This window comes from Indicator indicator, chromosome 14 (assembly GCF_027791375.1).
Source record: "Indicator indicator isolate 239-I01 chromosome 14, UM_Iind_1.1, whole genome shotgun sequence".
Lineage (NCBI taxonomy): Eukaryota > Metazoa > Chordata > Aves > Piciformes > Indicatoridae > Indicator > Indicator indicator.
Window position 1 is genome coordinate 16737993 of NC_072023.1, and position 27529 is coordinate 16765521.

Genomic DNA, 27529 nt, shown 5'->3' on the forward strand with positions numbered 1-27529 from the left:
AAACACCTGTATCTTAGAAACAGAAAATTCCGGTGCAAATAAAGTAAGAAATAAATATCACACCATTAATGACCCAAAAGAATTTTGAACAGATTCCTATGGCTGAACTTAGAGGATGTGAGGGTAGGATTTTTGTAACATACTCTTTCAAATACTGGCTTGAGTCTCTCATTGTTTCAGAGGTAAAGCCAAGCAGCTTGAAGGAACATTTTTTTTCAGATGTTAGATTTCACTACACTTTAGTTGTGATAGCAAAGTTTGAATACAATCAGAGGAACCATAAAAAGTCTTCTTGATAGGTTGGGCTCTGTGCTTTGCGTTCTTCTTCTCAACCTTCCCTCAGTTGACAGAGCAGGGGCTATGAATCCAGACTTGTCAATGCAGCAACAAGGCAGGATTGTCTACCCACTTGCAGGGAACAACCCCGACCTTTGTTGCATGAATTCCACTCTGTTTACATTTTTTCTTACGTTGCATATGAAGGTTAGGGGTAAGGAGGAGGCTTAGAAAGACAGCTGAGAGGGGCACACTGAGAGCTGGAATGTGGCTGCTCTTCTGGAAGAGCATTAGGACTGAAAATTAAAAAGAAAAGAGAAAAAGTGCTTAAAATGCATGGCAAACATTTTACATGCACATAAACAGTACACAGCTGGAAATGAGCTTTAAAAGGGGATGAAGCCTCATCTCTAAATCTGTATCCTAAGATAGACAGTATACATGAAGAAAATCCTCAGTGAAAGCACCTTCAGTGGCACCTGAACGCATACATGAAGGAGCACTCAAACCCTGCCTGCTGGTTCATGTGCACAATTGCCATTTGCAATGATCTGATGGAAAAATGCCATGTGGAGAAATGAATGCATGTGTGAAGTGGGGGCACAAATTTGAAGAGCAAAATACTGATGCCATCCTTATATGAACATTAAAGATTTTCTGTATGGCACAGATTCATTCTTTGAAATGAAACACAGTGCCAGTCAGGAAACCAGGTTTCACCACTTTGTGAAAACATGACCTCTTACTCAGGGTGACCTATTTACATGTACATTAGTATAAACATGCTGTAACCTTCCTCATCAAGCAACATAAGCATTATATGGTTTTGTATTTTGTGCTTTGTTTTCTTTTGGTTTTGTACTGTTTGAATCTTCTTTGATTCTTTCATAAACTGTCATTTGACAGTTTTTCATACATAATTTATCTAACAGCAATCAACCCTAAAGCCTCTAAATATGCATTTGTATTGCTTGCTCTCATATAGGGCAGAGGTGAGAATCAGCTTTCAGCAAACCACATGGGGCTGAAGTAGTAGCCTAGCAGTAGCAGCAGACAGATAAGGGGCAGCTAACACAAACATCCCCCACTTTTTGGTGCAGAATTCCAGGGTACTCCTGCTAGAAAAGTGCCTGATAATCAGGTTTGCTCACTTAAAGGCAGCTCAGCAGTCTACAGTACACTGCAGTAGGCAATGTGGACACAGATTAAGTGAGCCCTGTATGTTTCCTGAGCTGTAGCTTGTCGTGTTTTAAAAGGGTGAACTTCAGCTCGTCTTGCCAATGCCAAGCTAAGTAACAGCCATTAAAATTTCAAAGGAAAGCATGTGGCAAAATAAGATACCAAAACAGAATGCAAGTAAATGCATTTTATGGAAAAAAAAAACCAAAAAACTCAAAAACTGTGTCTGGAAAGAGGGATTTTTCCCCTAATGTTTCAAAGATTCTACAGTCTTGAAGTTATTCCAAGCTCAGCAGTGTGATATGTGATGAAATACAGTCATGTATGCCCTTGTCTTCAAGAAAATTTGCCTATTCCATTTTCCTTCTTTAGAAGCAGTGCTGTCACATACTATCTTTGCAGTGCAGACTATTGGAGTGTTGGCTGAAGGAATGCAATTAGTCTGTTGCTGGAAATGAATCAATTTGAAATGCCAGGGATATTTGAAAATCTGCCATTGGACATGCCAGTGGTACTGAAAATGTCTGTAGTTCCTCATATCGCATTTACTTAGAGAAACAAAGAAATGACATTGTGCTTGCTTGGAGAGAGGAACAAGTGTGCAGCATCACCATAAAGGAAGCAGATGGCAATGTCCACATTTTCAAATCAGAGAAACCTAGGAGACTGAATCCACAGGTATCACAATTCAGCAGGAGCCACAGTTCTTGCACTTCTGGGCTTAACTGAAGAACATAGACTTAGGTTCTGTTTCACATTAATGCTCCTGAAGATGAGTTTCCTGACCCAAAGTGGCTGATGAGAATGGGTTATAGAAGCTCAGGACCTCACAAGCTTTGTTTTGTGCCCAGCTGTTGGAATAGCTGTCAGCCCCAAAGCGTTCAAATGCTATGGGCTATGACTCCTCAGTTTACACATAGATGTATTCTAACCCTAAGCACCAAGACATAAATATTTAATCTAAGCTATTTTCTTGAAGCTTAGTAAATGGACTTGTTTAATCAACAATCTAAGAGGACACCAAACCTGTCTTCTTTAAGTAATTCTTTCATGACTGTAACTATCCTTTTCTTCCACCATATTCTGCCACATGCAGAAACAGCATCTAAAAGCAATGTGAGTGAAATCTCTGCCTATTCCACTCAAATGAGTCTGTCAGGAGTGGCTGCAAATGGACCCAAAAGCTCTGAATTTACTGTCAAACTTATACACTCATTAAAAGCCAGCTCCTGACTTTGGCACTTCCTAAATTTCCAAGATAGGCTTCGGAGAAGCACTAGTCTCAAGTCCTTCAAAGAAACAAAAGAACATTACAAATGGGGAAGACAAACAAGGAATTGAGCATTTTACCCTGCTGCTTCACTCTCCTCTCTTGCTGCCCCATTTCATTTTTCTGTTATTGCTAGAAAAGAACAGAAACTTGACAGACATTTTCCTTGCTCATTAGTAAAAATTTGTGCGGTTTGGGGCCTCTTTCCCAGCTTTATAAGTAAGCAACATAAAATGTTCATGCTCTGAGGGAGAGGATTGGTGAGGAAATGACTGTAGTTAAGACTAGTTATGTACATCAATGGCCTGAAAAAGGACCTCTGAGACATATAGGATTCTCCTCTACACAAATATGCACAACTACAATGATGTTTTGGCGAAGTCAGCCCTGACTGCATATACTGTAATGCAAAATGTCCCAGGCTATGCTTAGACTAGGAAGCACTGTGCTTAGAATTAGATTTGCTTTCTCTTCATGGTAATTCTGCATGGCTTCCCACTTTGAAATAGAAGCACATTTCCATGCACAAAGAAATACGAAACTTAGTCTCACCATTCCCCTTACAACCAATAATAAATATTAGGGGCATTAAGAAGAGAAAAATATTTACAAGGCTATCAGGCATCTTTGTAGCAACAAATATGCACCCATCACTTACAATACTAGCCAGTTTGTATATTTTCCTAACACTCTTGTTGTTACACCATCCTCTCTTTAGAAACACATCTAGTTAATTAATAAAAATTAGAGTGTGTGTGTGTGTATATATACATATATATATATATATATATATATATGTATAAAAGACATCAGAATGATCAAGTGACACATGGTATTCAGTGTGCTTTTTATAGCAGTATAAGTAAGTGATCACAGCAGCCAGGTCCTGGAGTGGAGCTATCAAGCATATTGACAGTTTTGGGCAGTAAAGGATGTCAGGTGAGATTAATAACAGAAAGCAACAGAGAGACACGGAAGAACATGAAGCTGTTGACTATTAAAGTGAGAATAAGGAAGAACATTGTTACATTCCCCCCATGGGATATGTGCTTTTAAAACATTTGGTTTTAATAGACATTGTTTTAAACCTCTCTTTAAAAGTGGGTAATATTTGCTAGTCTACTCACTCAGCTGATGAATTAAGTCTGTGCCATTTTTTGTATTAGTAGTATTATCTGGTTTTAAGCAACTTTGGCATCTGATAATAAATATTGGGTTTTCACAATATTCAATGGAAACTGGAATATGATACAAGGGCAGACATACTCTTTTTAATGTTGGATGATGGCAATACTTTAGTCTTGTCCAACACAGTCTATCAGACAAGTAGCTGCAGATAGCAGGAAGGGTGAATGTCATCCAGGAATTTTTAGATTTGGTTGCTTGCCCTATACTCCTAGACCTAGAGAGATTAAGGTGATGAATGGAAGGCAGAGAAAGACTTCCATGCATTATTGCACCTATATTCTTTAGAAAAGATCTCACAGATTCTCATATCAGCTGCCAGACAGACAGATATATAGCTAAACAAATTCACTAGATGGGTCCAGCAGTTTGATTTGGCTTGAATCTATTCATAGCTTACCCAGTGAGGTTTGCAATGCCTCTGTACTGGAATCACATTTACTAGAAAATCCAGAGTTACATAAGTCTCACTTCAAATTCAGCATAGATAATGGAAAGAGGGAAACCCTCTGCATTTGATGGTAATGTTCAGAGTGAATCTCTCTGTGTAATGGTCAGGCATATTAACTTGTTTAAACGTGATTAGACATATTGCTGGATACAGGAAATATCTGTGTGAATTACAAGCCTTAACAAGCTATTGTTTAATCCTGGGAGAAATGTCACTGAAAGGTCACATTACAGCAAGAGTAATGTTAGAGACTTAAAAAAAAAACAAGCATACCTCTCCCTTAAAATGGATGACTTCAGGGCTGGGCAGAGATTTAATCTGCCTCATCTGGCATGACAATGTGACTTAAAGCATTTGTGCCATGACAGGAGGGACTGTTGGAGGACAAGGAAGGGCAGTACAAGCTCCTGTCTTCCTCCTCTGCTGAATTCAAAAACCTGAACCCCAGTAAGTCTAACTGGTTCTTTGAATGCTTTCAAACTTTACTCCAGATTTCAATTACTTTATTTAAAGTGCTCAGCAACTTAGGATACCATGCTGACTTGCATTAAATCACTTATTATACATCACTGCATTACAAGGTTGTGCAGCTCTATGGCTGAGACAAGCAAGGTAATAGTGTTAATATATCCAAAAATAATGTGGGGTTTTTCACTTCAACAGGAGCGTATAAATCTAGTGGTAAAAACAATAGTCATTTGGAAGTCAGTGGTGCAGCTAAGTATAGAGGTGTGTGCTAATTGTGGGATAATTGATTTGTTTTTTAAAAAAATATTAACCATGGGTTTAATTATCATTAATGTTTTCTACACACCATGGTTTGGATTTGGAAACATGGCAAGAAAAGCCTCTTGAGCAACAATTCCAGTTCTGGCTGTATCTGATGAGGTCTTCCTAACTGCAGAAGAACTCAGGGACAAACCAGAAAACCCTGAGATTTTCCTTTGTACCTTATCCCTTCTCTGTGTGTTTGTTTGCAGAATAAGGTAATGCTTGCAGACAAATGCACAGCAGATCAGGAAGGTGTTTCATCCTGAGAAAAATGATTAAAATTGTACAAACAATTGTCTGTTAGCATTTAGAGAGGAATGGTAATAGAGCACAATGTTTAGCATTGCATGGGAAATAGCTTCACTGTATATAGAGCTATAGATCAACTTAGCCACTAGAGATTAGGCTAAGGTCTAAAAAATAATATAGCCTATTTCAAATGAGAATACAGGCATAAGTACACACATGCATGGAATATGCTGTGAATAGTTAAAGAAAACTATTGTAATTTTGCTTGGCTCTGGTTTGTTTTAATGACCTGGTTAACTCAATTGCCTCAAAGGTCTGATTTAGCTTTTGCACCACTTATGAGCTGGAGCTTACTTTTATCAACATGATAAAGAAGTGACTGTGGTGGGTCTGAGTTTCCAGGTCAGGGAGAGCTTTCTGAAAAATGTCTGCTAAAACCACACAAATGTCTTTAAAATACCACCTTAAAACAAAACAAAAAACAAAACAAACAAAAAAACCCCTACACATACCCCTCAAATTAAATATCCTCCATTTATGTAAATTCATCTAGCAACAAAATCATTACTATTTTGACATTGTTCAGAAACTATCTGCATCAAATGACCAAATAAGGAATGCATGATCCAACTTTGCATTCTTTTCCATGTTTTCACATGGATTTAAGTGTGTGAGTGCTGTGACTCATGTCTGTACTGTCACCGTTCCTCAAGTACTTTAAATTTTGCTGTTAGTGAAGAAGTGTAGCAAAGAGCTCCTGTATCAAGAAGAGGAGGGGAGTTACAGATGTGCATGCAGCTGTGTGCAAAGAGAAGAGAGTTAGTTAAGTTTACCTGACAGTCTGGCAATCTGGCCCCCTGGCTAGTTGTGAGCCGTGTGGCGGTATGGAGGCAGCAGGCTGCTGACAATCTACAAGAAACTGATAAATTAGACATATATACAGAGAGATTACAGAGCAAGGGGTTAGTAACAGTAGTACAAAGGCTACACATCTGATGGAGAGATTTAGTGAGGAATGTGTTCTTGGTTCCTTATCTGACAGAAACACCTTTTTTTTTCCCTGATAGCAATAACATCAGTTGTTGCAGGTTTTTTTTTCCTTTTCAGAAGAAGCAGTGGAGACAATTTTTTTCCTCTGTCTTCCCTTAACATTGGCAAATTTTTGTTTAAAGAGACAGCAATAATGGGCTGTATTTAGGATCTGGGTTTAAACCTTGTACTTCTCATTATTCTGCTGGCAATTAAGTTGTTTTGCTTAATATAGAAAACATCAATAAAGATGCTCAAAATTTCTCCAGAGAATTTATATTCATATAACAACAATTACAGATGACACCTCATTATGGCCTTTGAGGAAAAGCTCACAAGAAAGTCCTCACAACTTCTAAAAGCATTTGTGAGATTGTTTTTTGTAGGAAAAAGGGAGAACTTGATACAGGAGATTTTTACTGTTCTGTCTAAATTATTTTACCCATTCTTTTCCAAAGCAGTTTCCACATTAATCATTTGCAAAGCTGTTTTCTAGTTCTTAATATATTATTTCACAGTAAAGCCAAATAGTCCTTTGTTGCTGCATTTTTACCATGACATTTGAAATATGAAGACAGCTTTAAACTCAGTAACCATCTGAGGGACTTCATGAAAGTACTTGAACAAGGTAACCCTGCTTTCTAGCTCACTGCTTTCTACCAAGATCTCATCTAGATACATCTCAAAATTTGCTCCTTTTCCCTGCAGCACTCTGGCCTTTCATTCCACTGTGATTCAGACTGTCAGGCTCTGACAGTCATTAGAACATTAAAATCTCCAGGTGAAATTCTGACCATCTGGAAAACTACTGGAGATTACTTTTTTTATCCAGCACGATTTGCAGACCTATCATCCTCTCTGACTGCCTCAACCTAATTCTCATTCTGACTGTTCAGTGAAAAGGAGTTAATTTCCCCTGGACCTTAAAAATGACACAACTAGACTTCATGTACTTGGAAAGAATTTGATTTTGGCTTTTTCTTTTCTTTTTTTTTTTCCAATTGGTTGCTTGTTTAAAGCTCAACATCAGTAATAATTTCCTTTTGCAACGCAGATGTGTTCCAAAGGCGACTTCTATTCTTTGTCTCAATCAAATGGAAGAATGTGCAAATAATTTGCTGTGAAGAGTGTTGTGATGACATCAGGTACAACACACCTTCTGAGCAACACTGAGCACCATATTCATTATTAGAGAATATTTCTTTCATATGAGCCCAGAGTGCTTCTCCCTACTTCCTACGAAGATCTGTGCTGACCTCCAGTGGGTAGAAGCAAGTACCCCAATCACTAGTTTCTTCCTACTTGAGCCATGAGGGGAGAGGATTTTGGTTCTATTTTCAAGTGCACAGGTATCAGAAAACTATATGGGCAGTTAGTGCTAACACTATTGTGTCAGGAAGCAGAAATTAAATGAGAAAGGGTACTGTGCCATTCCCTCATTTAGCAGGATGGTCACTAGAGTCCTCAGGACATCTTTCAGCAGAGGAGTGCAAGAGTTTGCAGCGTAGTTGAGCCACGAATAAAATTGTTTTCCATTTCAGCACAAAGCTCAACTAAAAGAAGAGGTGCCTGAGAAGAGCAAGCTAACTGCAGAGACCAGAAATTACTGTAAAAGAAAATAATTTTAAAAGTTTGCAGAAGTCCAAAGCAAATTCATTCCTGACAGCTTATGAAAGGTAACCAGTGTGAAAAGGAATATGGAAGTGATGAAAAGGTGCCATAATACAGAAGAATTTGTTCTGACAGGCTTTTCCAGAACAACACAAATGCCTGATTTATGATCCTATTCTGCTATTTCAAACATCCTCCAAATATTTTATGATGCCTTTTCACCTGCTCGATTTGGCAGAATGCGTGAATAGAAAGCCAGATTCTGCAAGCATTATGCAAGCTGGATAACAACTATTCGATGTGAGCAAAATCTCACAGCTTCATATGAAGCCACAGTTTTACCTGGTGTCAGCAATGCTCACACAATCTGGCTCACACTCAGTACAAAATCTGGTGATCCACATGACTTAAAATAGCTGAATTGTTCTCCTATATCCTCCAGAAGTGAAGGTTTTGAGGATTATGCTAGAAAAGAGCTAGGCATAATGCATACGGCTTACACACAAGCATTTGAAATTCAGAGGAGCTCTTATCTGCTTATGTCCAAGTAGCAGTGGCAGAGCTAACTTTATTCCTTCTGTATTTAATACTTGCAAGTATTTTGGAGGCTTTAGAGTGGTATTCTCTAATGTCATGAGAATCATAAAATGATTTCTTGTTAGACTGTGTTTAAAGGTAAAAATAGCAGACAGCATTCAATCAGTCTACTAAGGAACTCCTGCCTGTAATTATTTGTTGCTTTCTGGAGTACTCTGCTGAAGGTTAAAAGTTTCAAATATGTCTTTACTGATTCTGTGGTCACCATCCCATACCATAAAAACATGGTAAGACTGACTTGCTCTCTTTTACTCAAAAATAAACTGCAATATTATGTTGGACAAAGCCAGTTCCCAGTATTGCTCAAATCTCAGGGAGCATCAGTCAAGCTCCAGAATGAAAGGACAATTTGTCATTTGTGTAGAAGACACTTGGGAAACTGACACAGATTACACTTTTTGGCTTGTCTTCTGAGACCACTACCTGCGAAGTGGTTAATCAAGTCATTAAATACAGATTGGCTTATTCCTCCATTATCTTCAGTTGCTGTGAGGAAATAAACTGCTGGGAGCAAGGAGTGGGTTCACTGATCTCTTAAGAGACTTTTTTATGATTCTATGAACCTATAACCAATAAATTAAGCTAAGTGATCATTTCAACCATAAAAGGCAAAGAGGAGCTATTGTATATACCAGTTTTCATATATGTGTATATATATGAAAATATATATATAAAATATATAATAATATACCAGTTTTCTCTGAATTCAGCAGGACTCGACTCTGTAGAGAGTCCTGTGGCAGTATCAATGTTCACCACTCTGTGTTGGAGTTTTGAGGTTTGACTTGTGCTATACATCAGGCCTGTTCCACTTTTCCAGTTTCTTAACGTTTTAAAGCAATGGCAACAGTGGTGTAAGGATTTCAGAGATTTCCTCTTTCACAGATTAGCCAGTGCTGATTTTCCTTTGGAATCTAATGCTTCGTCCTAATCAGGCTAATCAGCTCCTGATGTAAGAGCATTAAAAATACCAAGCTTGCAGAAGCTACATCTGCTGATATGAGGACTGAATGTGCTGCCATAAATTGTCTGCCAAGAGCAAATCTCAGCAAAAAACAAAATAATAATAACTTTTAAAAAAATCCTGTGTTTCCCTTTGGCTCAGTCACAAAACCAAAACATTTCTCTCATGTCAACAAGGTGTGCTCTGCCCTCCAGTCTGTGAACTGGGTGGCTCTAATCAACACAGGCCTGGTTAACTGGGTTATTACTGTCTGAGAGATGGACATGCCTTCTGTTGACATCAGCAATGTCCTCAGTGATAGTTTTCAGTCCCACCTGCTCAGGACCCAGCATGCTGCAAAGGGATTTCAGCACATTTTGACACTCAGTAAATTACTAATCTCAACACAGTGCTGTCAAAGACCAAGACTAACAAGAATCCCAAGATAAGTGTTAGGGATGCTGTCAATGAGTAACTGATATATAACATACTTTTAACTGCATCTAGTTCAATTAATCAATGGAGAGCTTTATTCTCTTTTATCTGAAGCGTAAAACTGAGAGTCAAACAATAAAATAAACTAACACTCTTTGCAGGTATTGTTCATATTTCTGATATGAAAAAAAATGGGGAAAATCTGTTCTTGATAAAGGAAAAACTGTCAAGAAATGCTTATGACAAAAATGTGAGACTGAGGCTTTTTCAGTGTTTTAAAACAAGTTTTCCTAACATTCCATTGACCACTTCAGGCCAACAGAAAGTTGGTCCTTCCTTCTTAGCTAAAAGTTTTTGATCCATCTCACTTTGTGTCATGCTACCCCATGTCAACTGAACTCAGCTCTCTACCTGGAGCACAAGGTCAGGCAGAGTAAACATAACAGGGAACCTTCTATTAAATGCTTCTCAGGAGTAAGACCAGGTGATTTAGGTTAGTGGAAGAGGCAGGGGATTTAATTGCCATTGTCTTGTAGCATTCAGGAAATGCTATGTGTTAGGCAATTTCCACAAACCAACTCATGGAGCATCACTAACAACTTCATGCACTACCTGACACAGACAGATGGTTTAGTAGGTCACTAATTCAGTGGTTTCCCAGAACATGTCAAGTTTCTTGGCTATGTTCTACTAAGTTCTTTCACCTACACAACAGCTACACCATATGGGTTGAGTTTTCCCCTTATTTCTTTATTCTGCATGACTTGATTTGTACTTACTTTTTAGGCCTGAATTACTCCCAAACTAGAGTGCTGTTCCCCTATCAGTCCATGTGCTTCAGTGGTAATGTGACAGCTAGCTCAAAGTATAGTGATAAAGCTATAACCCAGCCTTGCCAGATGCTTAGCTCACACTAAGAATAATGGGGTTTTTTAAAAGTAATACCTAGTCATTAATAAAATGAGTGACATGCAATTTTTTCCACTTACAGACTAAGAAGATTAAGAAGTTTCTTGTCAGCTCTGTAGCCTTTTTCATACTTTCTATGTCATGCTGTGTTTATTTCTCAAATGGTTTCTGTGAATGCTTTAAGTAATTCCTCATTAAATCTACTGGGAAGCTATATAATGGGTTAGTAAAGTAGCAGAAATGGAAATGGTAGAAGCTGAAAACATATATTCAGTTCCTTTCTTTTATATACAGTTCATAAACAGCACATTTAGAAAGGTCTGATGATTCATGATATACTAAAAGACACACACATTTTAAAAATTTCAAAAGAGGAAAAGAAAGGTCTTTAAAATCATCACACTTCTGTCTTGCTGATTATCTGTATTTCATGGAAATGTTAAGTGTCTATGATAAATTTCAGATGGCCACAATTATATTCAACCAGAAAATACTTGCACTATTTTATGGGTAAAGAAGGACCTGGTCCAAAAGTTGAAGTCAGTGCAAACAATAACTTTAGTAGGCTTTGGAAGAAAAAACACAAGACACAATTGTATAGTTTCATAGGCCTAAGAAATACAGACAGGGAGATACTTACAATCAGGTATACTAGTCTTGATTAAAGAATTGCTGGTGAGCTTACTCCACATGTCCCAAGGAAATGTATTAGAGAGCTAAAATATCATGTCTACTTTAAACAGAGACTTACTTCAGCTTTGCCTATTTTATGAGATGAGAAGCACAGTATTTAATATCTGGTGTATTTTGTGGTAAAAAGTCATGAAACAATATTAAATCTTGTCAGAAAAGGAGATGAAGATGGATGGATTTTGTTACCAACACTGTTAAGATATTTCAGCAGCTGTTTTAGTTAATTGATAAGACTGGGCTCCAAAGGCTAAAATTCTCAGAAAAATCCACAAATACCTGGTAACACACCTTAAAGAAACAATGTGTTACCTGCATACCAGTTTAGTTAGAAACAACCAGAAGTATAATAAGATTTTACTGAAGAGCTTCAACAAATGAGGCTAATATTTAACCATTCCAACCAGCAATGATTTCATAGCTTTGATACAAAGAAAAAAAATGTCAATAACCTTTTAATGAAATTATCCAACAATAAGGCATGGATTTCACTGCAATTTTTTTCTTCTTCTTTTTTTCTTTTTAGTGTTTTAACAAACAGACTGGGGCATCTATTAAATGCAGGTTTTGCTTCAGACTTCTTTATATAGCAAAAGATACAAATACAAATTAAATTACACTTGTAGAACTGCAGTGAATTCATGCCATTATAGCTAAATTATATTGATCAGCATGAAATGTATGATTTTTGGTCTCATAAGTGATAATCATAAAGCTGCAAAGAAGGAACAGCATAGAGCAAAATGGTCCTATTCACAGTGGCACCAAGAGGTAAAAGTACATTTAGCCAGCTGAGTTCTTCATCAGTTACAGCCAACTAATGTCCTTGGCAAGGATATTTTTCTTGGAATTCAAGTAGCCTCAACAAGGACAATGTACCATGCTTGAAATGGCATAAATATGCAATGCTCATTAAGCTTAGTTAAATGAGCATATCAGATGCAGGACATGGCCCCGAGGGCAGGAAGATATATACATATATCTGTATATATATGCACTAATACTACTCATTAAACAAGTAATACATATATACACAAATATGGCATGTTTACAAAACCCACAGAAATTAGAAGAATGCAGAACAAAAAGGTGAACACGGATAATAAGTTAATATTGACTGAATTATCCTTCCTGTGAAGAGCATCATGTACAGGTTAAAGTGCACCGTGTTTTTAAAAACCCTGCTAAACCACATAACATCTCTTTCTCAAAGAGAGCAGAGACATATTAGACCAATACTGCATAAGTCTTGTGATAAGCCTGATTACACAAGCTCAGAGACATCTTGCAGGTACAAGATCACCATCAACACAACTGCATTCTTGGTAGATAAAAGTATAATATATTCGTAGCCGAGGTCTCAGAAGAATCATCCACAGATCTCTAACGAGGCAAAGGGCAGTTGGCACTCAGACTCTACATCTGAGTTGTCAGCATAAAGTTGTGGGTTGTTGGGTTTTTTAAATGATGATTCTGAACAACTTTCATGCTCCAGCAGCTTTGCATTGTTTACATGAAGCAAATCAAACTTACGTGACTGAACAATTCACAGCAGACTGGTCTGACTAGTTAAATATTAGATGGCAGTGTATCATAGGAGTGGTGGCTCAGTTAATTGTCTACCCTGCTTTCCCAGAAAACTTTCACTCAAAGTACAGATAAATACATACTGTTCATGAAACAGCTTCAGAATAGAATTCTTTAACACAAAATCAGCATAGGAAAAGGTATCTAGGTCCCAGCCATGTTGACTTTCCTTGGTTTTAATCTACAAGATTCCTTCACAAAGAAGCAAGAAATATTTAAAATTGCTCACTGAATGACCTAAGAAATCATAAATATCTACAAAGCACTCTCCAAGCAAAATTCAAGTCTGAGCTGATCATGTTCCTCAAAGAATTGTTTCCACACTGATTTTTAAAAGAAGCTGTGCTTACCTCTATGTACAGCTTTCTAATACTACTGCTGTTTCAAAATTAAAAAGTGCATTTAAAAAAGCAAAGTTAAGGCACTGAAGTGATATGCAGAGTAGCAAGGCTTAGAAATCCAGCTGGAGCTTTCTGACATTGGTATTTAAGATCAAAAGAGAAACTGGAAATAGTTTTGGCAAAATACTCCTAAACAAACAAAAAATGTGCACAACATTGATTTTAAACTTTTTTCACCTCACAAGGAAAGAGGGAAAGATGCTATCAAAAATGTTTTCCCTGCCTTTGCAATGTTGTAAGACATGCAGGATCATCTCTACAGAGAGCCTCCACTGTGGAGAGAAATTTTAGCCTGAGCCTCTCTGTTACATCCAACTCCCTCCACAAAGGGGAGGGTAGACAGCTTCATTTCCTACTAAGGGCTTCTACCCATAATATTACTTTTGGAGATGTATCTTCATATTACCTAAATGATGGGAAAGAGCAAGAAGCAGAAGCCAAAGCCAAGAACCTTGCCTCACATTATTTTAAGAAAAAAATATTAGAAGGATCATGAGCTTCTGATTACACAGAGAATAATCTTTTAAGAAATATTTCTGAAAATCATCTCCCAAACACTACACTTCAAAAAACCTCAAAATCCAGAAAGAAAAAATTTAAGTAATAGTAGAGCATATTTCCTATAACTTGTGCCAGGAGAGGTTCCTCATCACCTACCATAACCTATCACAAGCCCTTAATTCCCTGTAATGCTAAGGACCACCCTACTCAGCAGACTCTGCTCCTTGCAGTGTTACACTGTGTTTGTGCAACATCAAACGGATCAAGGCATTCCCATGTTTCTAACCTATTCTTTATAGGTGAAACCACTTCCAGTATAAAGGGTAATTAACAAAGACATCTCATAAGCAATCCCCCTTGCTTTCAAGCTTAAAAACTTAATAGAGAGACTTTTTAGGACCTCCTTTATGAGATGACTGAGTTTTTTTTCATTATAATTTTCTTTGTTAGCTTTAAGAAATAGTTTCTACCTACAGATGCTGTAAGTTAGCTCTTAGAATTTTCATGCTAGAATAAGTGACAGAGAAAAGTGGTATCACGGCACCTACAGCAAATCCTTTTTGTCTTGTTCTTTCCTTGAAGGGAAAAGAAGCATATTCCATATTTGGGACAATGAGATATTAAGAGGCATCTAGTGACTTTACATTCAAGGAGTTTGAATGCAACTGCAAAAGAAAGGTTATTCCTAATACAGTGTTACACACTGTAAAATCAGCCTCAGGCTTTCTGTCCGCCCTGACTTCTTCATGCAGTTGTGAAAACAGCCACATGCAAAAGTGGGCTGGATTCGTGTTGGGCACATACCATCTGGCTCTATCAGAAGAATAAAGACTTTAAAGTGTAAAAATGGTAGAAAATAACAAGAAAATAAGAAACACTCAGCAAAGCTAAGTGCATACTACTACCTAGAGGAAATGGAACATGTTCCTTTGAAAATGGACTGAGTGGTATTTTTAACCAGAGCAGTAAGGAGCTATTACTTCAGTTAGAAAGCCCATGTAAATTTATACTGCCACACCTTGATGCCAGGGGGACATGCATGCCAATATAAAGTCAAATGGACACCAAGTAGAAAATAACAATTTCTTTCTTGAGAGGTCTTTACCAGATTTCCTCTACCAGGTAGCCAGCAGCGCTCAAAGCTGGGGCCAGACCATGGTGAACATAGCCTCTTCTGCTAAGCATCAATTCCAGAAGGAAGTGCAACAAGAAGACAGGCACAGCCTACCTGCTGCATGGGGCAGGGAAGCTTGCATGGTTTATCCCTCTGCCAGTTTCAGTTAATTTGTCTATTGCTTTCCATCATATACATTCCAAGTTTCAGCCTCTGAGCCCCCATAATGCTGGAAACTAATCAAAGGATGGGGAAGCCCGCACGTCATAAGGGTGAAGTAATAGTGTGAAGGTAATACTTCACTAATTAAAACAAACAAACAAAAAAACCTCAAACAAACAAACAACCTCAAACAAACAACAAACCCCAAACAATTGCATTTAATTTGCCTGATTTCTCCTCCTCTTTTGAAGACACAGCCACAAGAGAAGCTATACTTCACTCCATAGCGTTCGAGTTTGGAAGCTGTTCTTTTGCATCATTTCTGATGAAGAAGCAGGTGTGGATTGCTGTGTTTCTTTCTGGATTGCTTGACTGCACAAACCATCCAAGGACAGAAACTTTTAAATATTCTCTGTAACAGCAGCAAAACAACAGCCTTCACTGTTCCTTACTTCCAAGAGACAGATAATTAGATGGGGAAAAAAACTCTGCTTGGTGCATCATTCCTTTGCTTTGTTAACAACAGTAAGAAATCTTACAGAAACCAGTAAGAATAATGCTGAAAAGTCCCCTGCCTAAATCTCTGTTTGATTCTAACATGTGCCCTGCTAATATTGGAATCTAAGAGCTCAGAAAAATCTCTGGTTGGAATCTGTCAGTCTCACGGGCGGAGATTAAGGCCATGTGATGGCATAAAATTCTGACAAATGCATTTGGAAAGCTGGGATTGTTGTAGATTCATGAGGACAATTGTAACATATATCAGTAACACTGTTACTGATTTATACTCTTAATATGTAGATATGTACCTACAGTGCCAGGTAAGATTCCAAATATTCCTTTCTGGGGAATTCTACTTTTCAGGCCCCTTCATCCTTTGGCTATTACTGAGAAAAGTTACAGAATGTGTCAGGGTTTCTGTGGTCCATACATCTGTCATGCCCTTTGGGATATCAGATGCTGGTCCATGAAAACAGAGAAATAGACAGTCAGGGTCCAGAGTCCTTAATTCAAAGATCACTTAATGTAGGATTTCACTAACAATTTTGCAATATTGTAAATTGTGTTTACCTATATGTTGAGCACACTTCTTTTTTAAGTTGTTACTCTTCCAACCACTAAACTGCATTTATAATATACAGTCAGGATTCTTCATGTAAAGGAGCTCAAAATCTGGTCCTCCTTGGCCTGGCACTCTTCTGAATTGTACATGGAAGTACAACTACAGTGACAATTGGAAAAGTCTTGTAAATTGCATGTTAGGAGGTTGCTATTTTGGGGGCTAGATCCTCATATTTCCAAACTGGAAATTTTGGCTACACAGAAAATGCAAAATCTAGTTCTTTAAAGAGATATAAGTGTCCATTACAAGGAAAGTAATCCTTATTATGTTGTAGAATGAAAAGGGAAGAATGCAAGGGACACTGCCAGTGTTTAGGAAACAGATGCCTCTCAGTGGGGTAGAACACAAGCATGTGGCCTTCCTTGGTCAACAGAATACCAGAAAATTACTGAAAGAACAGGGTCATTTATTTTACAGATTTTAAAATCTTTGTTTCTTTTCCACTCCCTGCTTTTTAATTTCCAGGAGCCAGCTGTTTGATTTATTTACTGCCACACTTCTTAGGCAAATGTCTTGTTTAGACTCTGCAGCTTCACACTTGTCCTCTGAGTGGGTGCTACTTGCATGGCACTACTCAAGGGTGGCTGTGATATTGCTGGCACTGAGTGAGAGATTCACCATACTATAGGGTATTGCTCAGCTTCCTAGAGCAAACATTTATTTGTGCAGGAACCACTTTATGGTTTTTTAGCTTTTGTATTTTTTACTTATGCTTTCTGTGTATAACAAATTTCAAAACAAAGAATTAAAAGGTTTACTACCAGAGAAGAGTGGGCAGATTTAAAGGCTAAGGAGCAGAAGAAAAGTAATTATTAGCTTGTCTGTCAGGAAAAGAGAGCTGTCACAACCTTTGAAATGGCATTCCAGTTTGCACTTCAGTTCTACATCTTGTTTGAAGCAGATACAACATTTTAGCAGGAAATAAAGAGCAAAAGCTTCCTGCAAAGATAAACTTCATGACTCAATTTATGTAAGCTAAGCCTTCTGTGAGTTTAACTTTACTCTTTAGAAGAACCTGACTGAATGTTCCAGGGTGAGCATAAGCCAAATGCTGCCACAGGCTCCACGCTACCAATCACTCCCTCACTTGACCTCACATTTCTGACTCCTCTGTCCTGTTGGGTTTGTGTTTTCCATGGGCACTACCAACACCTACACTCACCAGAGTAAGCACCACCCAGGCACAGGGGTGCAGCCTCTGTGGATGTCAGCAGGACTGCATCCATCTCTACTACAGCCAGACTTTCCCCATTGCATCTGGAACCAGTTTGGGATGCTGTTGGCAGAACGCCATCTCCTGCCACAGGTGACGAAGGAGAAGACATTTTGCTTTTCAGGTTTCAAGAAGAGGCCCAAATTAGATTGCATCTGCAGTGCTGGGAAGGTCTCCCACTTTTCTAACCACTGAGCACCACATGCACCCAAGGAAAAAATGTTTACCTGGTATGGCCACGGTTAACCTTTTTTCCTTGCTGAGACGGTGCCCATGGATGAATTCACTCATGGAAGGGGGGCCCCTCAGAAGATATGATTCTGTGGAGGCAGGATGAGGGGGGGCTCTTAATAATTTCTGGAGGTAGGTCCCTGAAGTCCTGGGATGGCTCTGATCACAAAGGGAAGGTGAGAATAGTCTTGCAGGAGATCCAAGAAAAATACATATGGAAACAAAAGAGTTTTACTTTAATTACCTTTCAAAGCCTCATGAATGACAACATCATGTTAATTTGCTTAACAGGTAAAAAAACAGCTAGTGTTGCCACCCCACAGTATTTCCACAGCATGGCACCTCGCCTGCCTCAGAAATCCTGGTTCATATTAGGGGAGGTGGAGATGAGTTGCAGTTACACCTCAGCATCCTATATCTGACATGTACAAGGCTTCCTGAATGTTCTCTTGGTTTTGCATTGTGACTAGAGCATACAAGATAAAGAGAATGATTGTCTAGGATTTCTTTAACAGAAAGTCCTCTTCATGTTCAGAACCATGGAGATCCCCACACCACAGAGCTTTGGCAAGGCAGTCACAAGACAAGATGAGAACTCACTGCTTGAGCAGCTAAGTATTTGCATTAGGTTACAAATGGCAACCCTCCCCCTTCAAGCGGTTGCTTGCTCTCATGTAGAAAAATTGATCTGAGTGAACACATCCATATTTTTTTCCCCACTGATGAAGAACAAGTGAGCACCAGAGCTTAACAAAGAGATGTGATTTCTTTTGTGTTAAGCGCTGAAATGCTAACAGGGCACAGTCATTTTTTATTTCAGATGCTCGTTATGGAAAACCTTAAGGAAAGCTTGTTAAAGAAAATACATTCACACTGATATTAACGACGTACAAAATGCACTGAGACACAGACAGAATATAGTTCAAAACACATTAAGGAGGAGGAAATAACACAGTGAGTAGGTGGATCAGAACCACATGTTGCCAGGCTTTGAATTTCATATTCATATCCTCCCCACCTCCTTCTCCCCAGATAAAATAGGAAGAAAAAGAAAATATATATATTATTACAATTCAGTGAACAACTTTAATGAAAGTCTGGCTACTGCACTGTACTGTACAGATCACTGCATGCATACCTTTTCCTCTGAGTGCCACTGCTGACCAGTAAGTTTGGTTGCTGTGGGCCCTGACTATGCAGGAGGAAAGTGTCTATGCTTGGCACGGTGGCTGATGCCTCCTCACTTACTTTAGGGCTGCCGATCTTGCTCTTTCCAAGCTTGCCTTTGCTGCGCCGGGACTGCTCGTGGTCGAATTCTAAATCCTCCAGTCGCTGGGTAAGGGCAAGTTTTTGCTGGATAGCCATGCGCAACAGAGAGTTGAGGGTCTTCTTCTCATCCTCTGCAGCTGCTAGCTGCCTCTGCATCTCGTCCAGCTGTGTGACATACTCATCACACCTGGGAAAACAAACAGGGCGGAAATCAGGGTGGAAACCAGTCCAAGAACCAACACTACATTCCTGAGATGCATTTACAGGGGGGACATTTAGAACCAAGGTTTTGCTGAACCTAACCTGGAAGCAGACCACCTAAATTCTTCCATTCCCAATTTGAGTAAATTCAGACTTGGATCTGAATGACAAAGTTCCTAGCCAGCAGGAGAACCTATAATATCAAGCAATGTCACAGGCTTCTAATGCAGATAACTAGCAAGTGGAGAGGACGTTTGGGTTTACCTCCAGCTCAGACCACAAATAAAAATTTTGGGTGCTGGTTCTGATAGTAGCTCACCATAGATAAGAATGTCTACTAACTAGAAAATTATATTTTCCATAGATAATACTATCCACCTCAGCAAAAAGATGATAAAAAGGCTTCAAGTACTTTGGAAACTTGACATATCAGATTTTGTAAAATGAGAAGCCCTTAGTTGTTTGCTATTGTTAACTGACTAAAGAGGCACTCTTCAGGAAACTCCACAATTGGAAGCTATGTCACATTTACTGTTGAGTCCATTGGAAGTGTGCTCAGATATCCACTGCTTTGGTCACCTACTCCTTTTTTAACCCTCAGCCTTTTTTATCTGCATAAAAAACTGTATCTTTTTCAATTGCTGAGACAGATTCTGAAATAAAAACAGCTTTTTCATTATTTTGTTAATATTTAAGACTTAATTAAAATTTGCCTTGCTTTAAATAGTGATTCCTAAAGTTAAGAGCAAGAGCAAGTCATTTCAGGTTGGTCTTAATCACTTTTTGAAGTGAAATATCTTCAGTTTGTTAACAATAGACTATCTAATCAGTAACAACCAAGAGTGAATTTTTCATGTTAAAGGATTCAGCTTTTGTCTAATCCTTTCCTCACATGATCTGTATAAATCCAAACAGCTTTTCAGTGTAATTACAATATTTTAATGGATGAAGATATATCAGTATCACTTACAGAAAACAAGCATAGAAAACAGTTTCAGTCTTCCTTCTCAAAAGGTATGATGCAATAAACTTTTGAATTATTGCACACTAATTTCTCTGAAATGTTAATCTTCTCCACGAGAAACGGAAACAAAGTATACTGAAAAATTCATAGTTATTTGTCATGCACAAAAACTCAGATATATGTGTTGCACTCTCCTTTTGAATAATTCAAGCACTCGAAGCAAAATTACTAAGGCAAACATAGTTTTAGCTACAGTTTCAATATTATCTTTCTTCTACAGGATCTCAATAAGCATGACTGTCTCTCTTCGTGCCTTGAGGAAAAGGGATATTTCTGGAACTTTGGCTGGCTTAATTGGCTGGCTTAAAGCCAACTTGCACACCTATTTCTGCTCCAAGTCATGAGATGTCTGTTGAAGCCTGAGACAGTTTGACAGAGACATCAGATTGAAATCAGGATTCTGAAGATTAAATTAATTCCAAATGGTTACTGTAATGTCTGTGTTATCAGAGTTTTAAAGACCCATTCTTGCAACCAGCTGGATCCTCTATCCATTTCTCTTATTTTGTTCAGTTTTCTTGTTTAGCATATATCTTTTTTTCCAAATATATTTTCTCTTGAAAACTTTAATAAGCAACATCTGCAACACCTGTAGCACAGTGCCACTAGAGGAATGGACTGCCTTGCTTTAGCATGCCAATAAGCCAGTTTTGGGTTTGGAAGAATATTTGTTTTCCCAAGGCCTTAGGATGTGTTCTTGGTATTTAGGTAGCTGATTTGTAAAACAGCAAAACTAAGGACTTAAAAAAAAAAAAAAAAAAAGAAGCAGATATTGTGAAGGCAGATATTACTAAAGCAGATTTAGACAAATCTGCTTTTCATTTCCTGCTAGAAACTGTAACGAGCTGGTCCTAGGAGACCTGGATATACTAGATGCTGTTCTTTGGCTTCATACTTGAGACAAAACCAATTTCATTCATACAACATTTTCTAACTGTTCTGATTAATTCTATGTCCTGCCTAGATGTCACCCTGTAATAGCAACCCCACATTCTTGGCAGTTCACCACAGTGTTTGAGTGGTTCCAGTCATCTGACCTGCACCACAACTCACAGTTTCCTATTATTTTTCACAAACACATCGTCCATTGTCTCTGTGTTCTGTTGCTCAAGCTTTTTTTTTTTGTTTGTTTTTTTTAGAAAAATGCTCAGAAAGTTTAAACCTAAAGCAGACAAGTAAGGGCCATAATTAACTTTAGAAACTGCTGAGTTAATAGCCTCACATCTCCTTGAAGTCTGCAGCAGTGAAGGTTATTTCATGCAGTGGGAGGTAGCTGCTGTCTGCAGCCGTGGCATTTCCCTTCACTGAAATACTCCCTGCTACACACAAGTGTGGGATGAAAAGAAATGTTTCCAATTAAAAAAGAAAAAAAGCATTACACACATCCATATTGCCTTTAGCCCACACATTTTATGAACATTCATGAAGTCTCTCAGCATACCAGGAAAGAAAAAGGTTAAGAGCTCCTGAGAGAGATGACTTCTGGCACAGCACAGATCATCGTGGACCAAGCAGGGCTCCAGGAAGCACCAGCACTCTGAACAGATCTCAAATAGTAGTGACTAACAAAAGTTAGATTATATTGTCCTAAGTCAGAGCACAACTTCTCCCTTGCCCCAGGACAGGTGTAAGCTGCAAGAAATCACTAAATAAACTGCACAGTTATCTTGCTCTCTGCTGGTCTACGTATTGCCAGAGCAAAAGTCAAGATTGACCAATTTCTCATTTCTCTTGTCTTTGAATGGAAGCACACCGACATTTATACTGTATATAAACTGGTCCAAAAAGCTTATATAGGAGTTTAAAGGATTTCTAATTCCATCTATTTTTCTTGCCTAGGAATGCAAGCCAAATACTGAGTTAGGATTATGTGCAATTTAGGCAAAATAAACCATAGCAGAGCTTGAGTTAAAACCCAGAGACACTGACAGTGACAGGTCCCTACTCTAATAATGAGCATATAAGCATAATTCTCTTTTGCTCATAAAATGTTATCTCGTTTAGGATCGCTCCAGGATCTGTCCAAGCTTCCCAGTCCATTTCTTCATCACTCTTTTTCTTTAAATATTAATCATTAAAAAAAGACTTGAGGGATGGAGTTAATAAAATCAGTGCATGCAAGGTCAAGACTGTGGCAATATCATGAGTAATATTTCCTGCTCTCTCCTTCTGAGTATCTCTTATTTAGGCTGGGAAAGCAAGAATGTGTAGGGACTCAGTCCTTTTAGGATCCTGTTTTAGAACTACTTCCTTTTCTTCTTCAGTACAAGACTTCTCTCCTTTTCCTCTCCCAGAGCAACTTCTACTCTAGACTGGAAAGAAAATGTTTTAAAAAACTTATTTCTCATTTGCCCTCTGGCACCAGCCTCACTGCTTCACACAGCTGCCCCACAGATCCCTCCCTGGGTCAGCAACATGAGGCTGGAGTGAGGGGAAATGACAGAAGGGGCTGGAAAGGCCCTCAACTTTTTTTCTGTCCAGCACAACCAGAAGCAGGGTGAGACAAAATAAGCAAACTAAAGGCAGGAGCTGTAGAATTTCAGCTCTGCTCTGTCAACTCCATACATCCCACAGAAAAGAATGGTTTATATGCTGTTGCTTTCTTTTTCTTGAGAGGTGTTTGGGGGAAAAGGGAGTTTGAACTATATTGAGGACATATTCTTGACAGATCTGAAGTAAATTCAGAAAGGGATCACAAGGCTTATGAAGAGGGAAGAAGGATTTTGTAGAGATAAGAACCATGGAGATTTTGGATTGGGAAAAAAAAGTCCCAAAATGAAAAAGTGTAGAAGCAGAAATACAAGCAGGACAGAAAGACTTAAGAGTGGGAAAAGAAATGAAGACCTTAATGAATTTAAAGAAGCACAAGGGTCAGTGAAAAAAAAAAACCAAAACCCACACAGAAAAAGGATTGTTTCTGCTTTCTGCACATGGGAGCTGTGGAGAAAAGTGTTGACTTTGCTGCTGAGACCAGACACAGGTGTGCTGTGCTCCCCTTATATGGTGGTATAACCTTTTTCAGTGTATTTCAGGAGGAAATCATACAGTTCAGCACCAAAATGAACATCCATTGGCAGGCCAGATGAAGAGAAAAGGATGGCTTAGAGAAATATCCTTTTATTCTTCCTATCAAATAGTATAATAAACCAATTTTCAGATCTGTAATATAACTCTGCTACCAGAGAGAGGTTCTCCTTACGGTACCAATTCAGGAGTAAGTACCATGTGATGCAGGATAACCATGGAAACCACTGTTTTGTTCAACAGGAGACTAAACAATTGCTTTTTTATGCTGAAGAGTGCTTTTGCTTCTAATGTTATTGCATGGAGAATCTTAGTCTTGTATTTTCAAACAGATTTCTTCCACAGACCTCTATAGTATATCAGCTCTCTGCTACTTAAATGCTATTCCAAATTGACTATTCAGAGTGAGTCAATGATTTGAACATTTAAGAGGATTGATTTAATTATAAAGGTCATTATATTCCTGAGTAAGGAAGGAAAAGGAATATTTTATAACAGAAAAATCTATAGGATCACACTAATGTGTAAGACCTTGCAGTGAATGACTTTTCATGACTGTGCTCAGAAAATACGGAGCAAAACCAAAAACCTCAGGGCAGGGACATGTTCTATAGGCCATGAACTGCATGTTTAATCATTACTGCATGGAGTCTATCAACAGCAGTAGATGCTTTGGGTGTGCTTTGTCTCTACTAACATAAGGTACTTACAAAGCAGAAATCTGTAACCCAGCAAGTCACCCAGATTGTCCTTACAGTGCCTAGAAGTGAAGCAGAAGCTTCATTGTATCCTACACACAAGACACCTAGAAAAGGCACCTAAATGAATGGCATCATTTAGTTCTCACAGAAAAGACACTGCTTTCTCCCACCAACCTTAAACCTAACAGAGGTATTCACTGAGGATGCCCAAATAGGGTAAACAGAATTCAGCACACCTAACTTTCCCTTTAGTAGCAACTTCTAATCCTTTGCAAACTTGTTTTACCTCATAGGGTGATGATTTATGCTCCATGCCAGACCATTGCTTGCTTTATGTTCATGATGCCACTCCTCTCCTCTGAGTTAGTAGCCTCCCAGGTGGCCTTTCAGAGTTAGTGCATTCATGTGTCTCCTAGAGTAATGAGCTTGCAAATAAAGATGGGCACATGCATTTCTGATACACAAATGCAACTTTCCTTTCTTGACAAAGATCTCTAGATGCTAAGGAAATCAATGGAGCTACCTTGGTTCACACCATCTGCTGAGCTGATTCTTCATTTCCATTATGGAACTCTTCTGATGATGAACCTATGATGAATTTGTACACAGCACCAATGTCATGGCATGTAAATGTCCCCTCTCCTCCGTTCCCCCCTCTCCTGGCTTCTGCTGCCACTCTCACTAAGCAACAAAGGTCCTTAGTAGCCTGGAAGAGGTGAGGTGGCACCTGTATTTATACCACAGGGAGCATTGGAGAGATGTGGGCATAAGGCACAAAGACTAAAGCACGAGCAAAAAATTTTCATTGTGTTTGACCACAGGGGGAAAAAAGCCTCGATGTAACAGAATAATTTCCTAAAGATACTCATTTCCTTCCTTAATTTGAGAGTCGAGACTTTATTGATGAAAATGTTGGAGCTTTAAAAAAAAAAAGAAATTAAAAATGTAGGTAACCTTTTAAAAAGCAGCTAAAACCAAAAGCTCTTCTGAAGAAGGTGTGGGAGGAAGAAACATGAGAGCTGATTAATTACCATCCTGCCAGGAGGAACTGCGTTACAGAAGGTAAGTGAAACTTCTATCTTGTGAGGGAGAAGATAATAACTTCACTATCACAGCAAGAGAAAATAACCGTTCACGCCAGAGTGGGAAACTCCAGTGGCCTCAGAGTTATTACTGGTGGATTACAGTATGGGCTGGCTGGTGAAATAGATTTTACTAGTGGTAAGTAATAAATCTAAAGATAATGAAAATATGGGATTCTGAAGATCATCATTAACCATACAACCGCTTTACATGACAGAATTGCTGCGTACTTCTGCATGTGTAAATCAGCCACATAAATCTGCTGTTTGATTTCTACTTTGAAAAGCCCTATAAATGCAAATATACTGGAGGCACATATGGGCGTTTATAACACTTTACTCAAGGTTGTATTGACATTGCTGTTCTGCAGCTTTGTATTCCAAGACACACATCTCAGTAGCATGTGAAAGCTTGCAGGTTTTGTACAGAGTACACTCTAAGATACATTTACCTTCATCCAGCAAACCTCTGACCTTGCAGAAAACAATTTCTGTCTCTTAAGAACCCAATACACACAGCTAAGTCTGTTCTCACTTAGCACGTACATATTACTTTGCTGAGCCAGACAGTGAAACCATTTCCCTTACCTGGTTGCAAACATTGCTCTCAAGGATGAGAAGGTTGCTGCATCCTCCTTCAAAGCCTTTAATTCGTTCCGCAGTTTGGTCATGGTTTCAGTCACCATTGCTTTTTCATTTTCATATTTATTCTTCAAATTGGCTAGTGCCACTTCAGCTGTCTGAAAACACAAACAAGGATATATGCTTATAAGACAGCTATCTGATAATAGCTAAGATGCTACGTCTGATTTTACTTTTGATTTCTTTCTTCATTCACACAGTGAAAAAAGTTAGACCTGAGCCCCACTGCACTGCACCATTTAATGTTTCTTTTTAAGTTTTACTCCATGAAACCAGGATAAGGAGAAAGCAGTTGGAAGGACAAAGCCAATTTCAACACACTAGCAATAACCTAACACCTTCAATGTCTCTGCAAAACTGTGCAACTGAATGTTAGTACAACTTAAGGAGCTGTCATATGAGCTGCAATAATCAGTCAGATATGTCCCATGACCACTTTGCAAGCAGGACCCATGGTATGTGAGACTCAACCTATGTAGCCCAAGTAGGAACTAACATGCTTCCTATCAGTTGAGGCTTTCCTTGTGTGAGAAGACTGCCAGGAACTGATGGCTGGCTTTTATATCTAAGCACTGGCAACACCAACTGTTGAGCAAACCACCATTGTTTTGGCAGCTTTAACCACTACCAAAAAAAGAAGAATAAAAAAAAGTGTAAATTACAATTTTCACATAACAGGAAAGTAATGCTGTGTAATCACCTTTCCCCTCATATTTTTCTGCTCCTTCCTTTTTTTTTTTTTTTGTCAATTTCATCCATTAAATTTTCTTAATTTCCTGCTCTATGGCTTTTAATAGTTAGATTTGTCTTATTTTCATAAGAGTTGAACCTTCTACTTTATCTATGAAGTTTGGTATCATTTTGAATTTATTTGAAGTCCATAGTTTTATAAAGGCTTTATATCTACTGCTGCTGTGAGACCTTTGAAAATATTGCTGTTGAGTGAGATAAAGGAAAAAAGGTTTCCTTTTACATTTGCTCAGAGGGGCTTATGGTTGTTTTCTGACTTCATGCAAAGCATGAATTTGCAGCATTTCATGCAGGCAATCAAACAGTTTGTCCTGTTGATCTTGTGGGTTCTTGAGCCATCACAAGCAAGCAGACATGACAAAAAGGTGGGAATGGCCCAACAGCTGGAAATCTCTTTTAAACTCAGTTTCTGAAACTCAACACATTTCCCACTAACAATGTCTCATAATAAAAAGAAGTATCAGCATCTCCTACTAAAAGACAACCCTGTTCATTTGTGTCTGAGGAAAGAGCAGATAGAAATGGTAGCATTAAAATACACTCATCAATAATGCCTTCTCCACTTTCACAGGAGTTTGCATTGACAGATTTTTTTTTTTTTTTACACCACTAGTAACTACCTGACATTTAAAATAGTTGGGTTTTCCATGCCAAATCCAAAATCATCAGCAATACACATTAAAAAAAAAAAAAATCAAGCACTTAGAGATATATTCCAAAAAATGCAGCTTTTCTCAACCTTGCTGTCATGTGCTTTGGTATAGTGCAAGGATGGTAGAGAGCATCCTACTCTTTGACAAGATAAAGCAGAAACTGTCAGCTTTCTATCTGTTTTTGGCCATGAGAAAAAAATGTAGATTCATAAATTAACATGGAAAAGATGGATTAAGTACATTTACTAAAACTAGT

The 27529-nt window shown here is 38.4% G+C and overlaps 1 protein-coding gene across 5 annotated transcripts in view; it reads right to left on the bottom strand.

The window, feature by feature from the left end:
* Positions 1-375: 375 nt before the first annotated feature.
* The window catches only part of BICD1 (BICD cargo adaptor 1), a 146034-nt gene continuing 118880 nt past the window's right edge, over positions 376-27529 (bottom strand). Inside the window, exons 6-10 of one of the 5 annotated variants that reach the window (XM_054386482.1) lie at positions 25817-25968; positions 19176-19383; positions 17924-18086; positions 6215-6290; positions 485-572 (exon numbers count right to left, since the gene is read on the bottom strand). In XM_054386482.1, coding sequence (XP_054242457.1) covers positions 485-572; positions 6215-6290; positions 17924-18086; positions 19176-19383; positions 25817-25968 — 687 coding nt within the window. Of the gene's footprint in view, positions 573-6214; positions 6301-17923; positions 18115-19065; positions 19384-25816; positions 25969-27529 lie in introns of all 5 variants that reach the window. The other 4 variants (XM_054386481.1, XM_054386480.1, XM_054386484.1 and 1 more) reach the window with 4 other exon arrangements.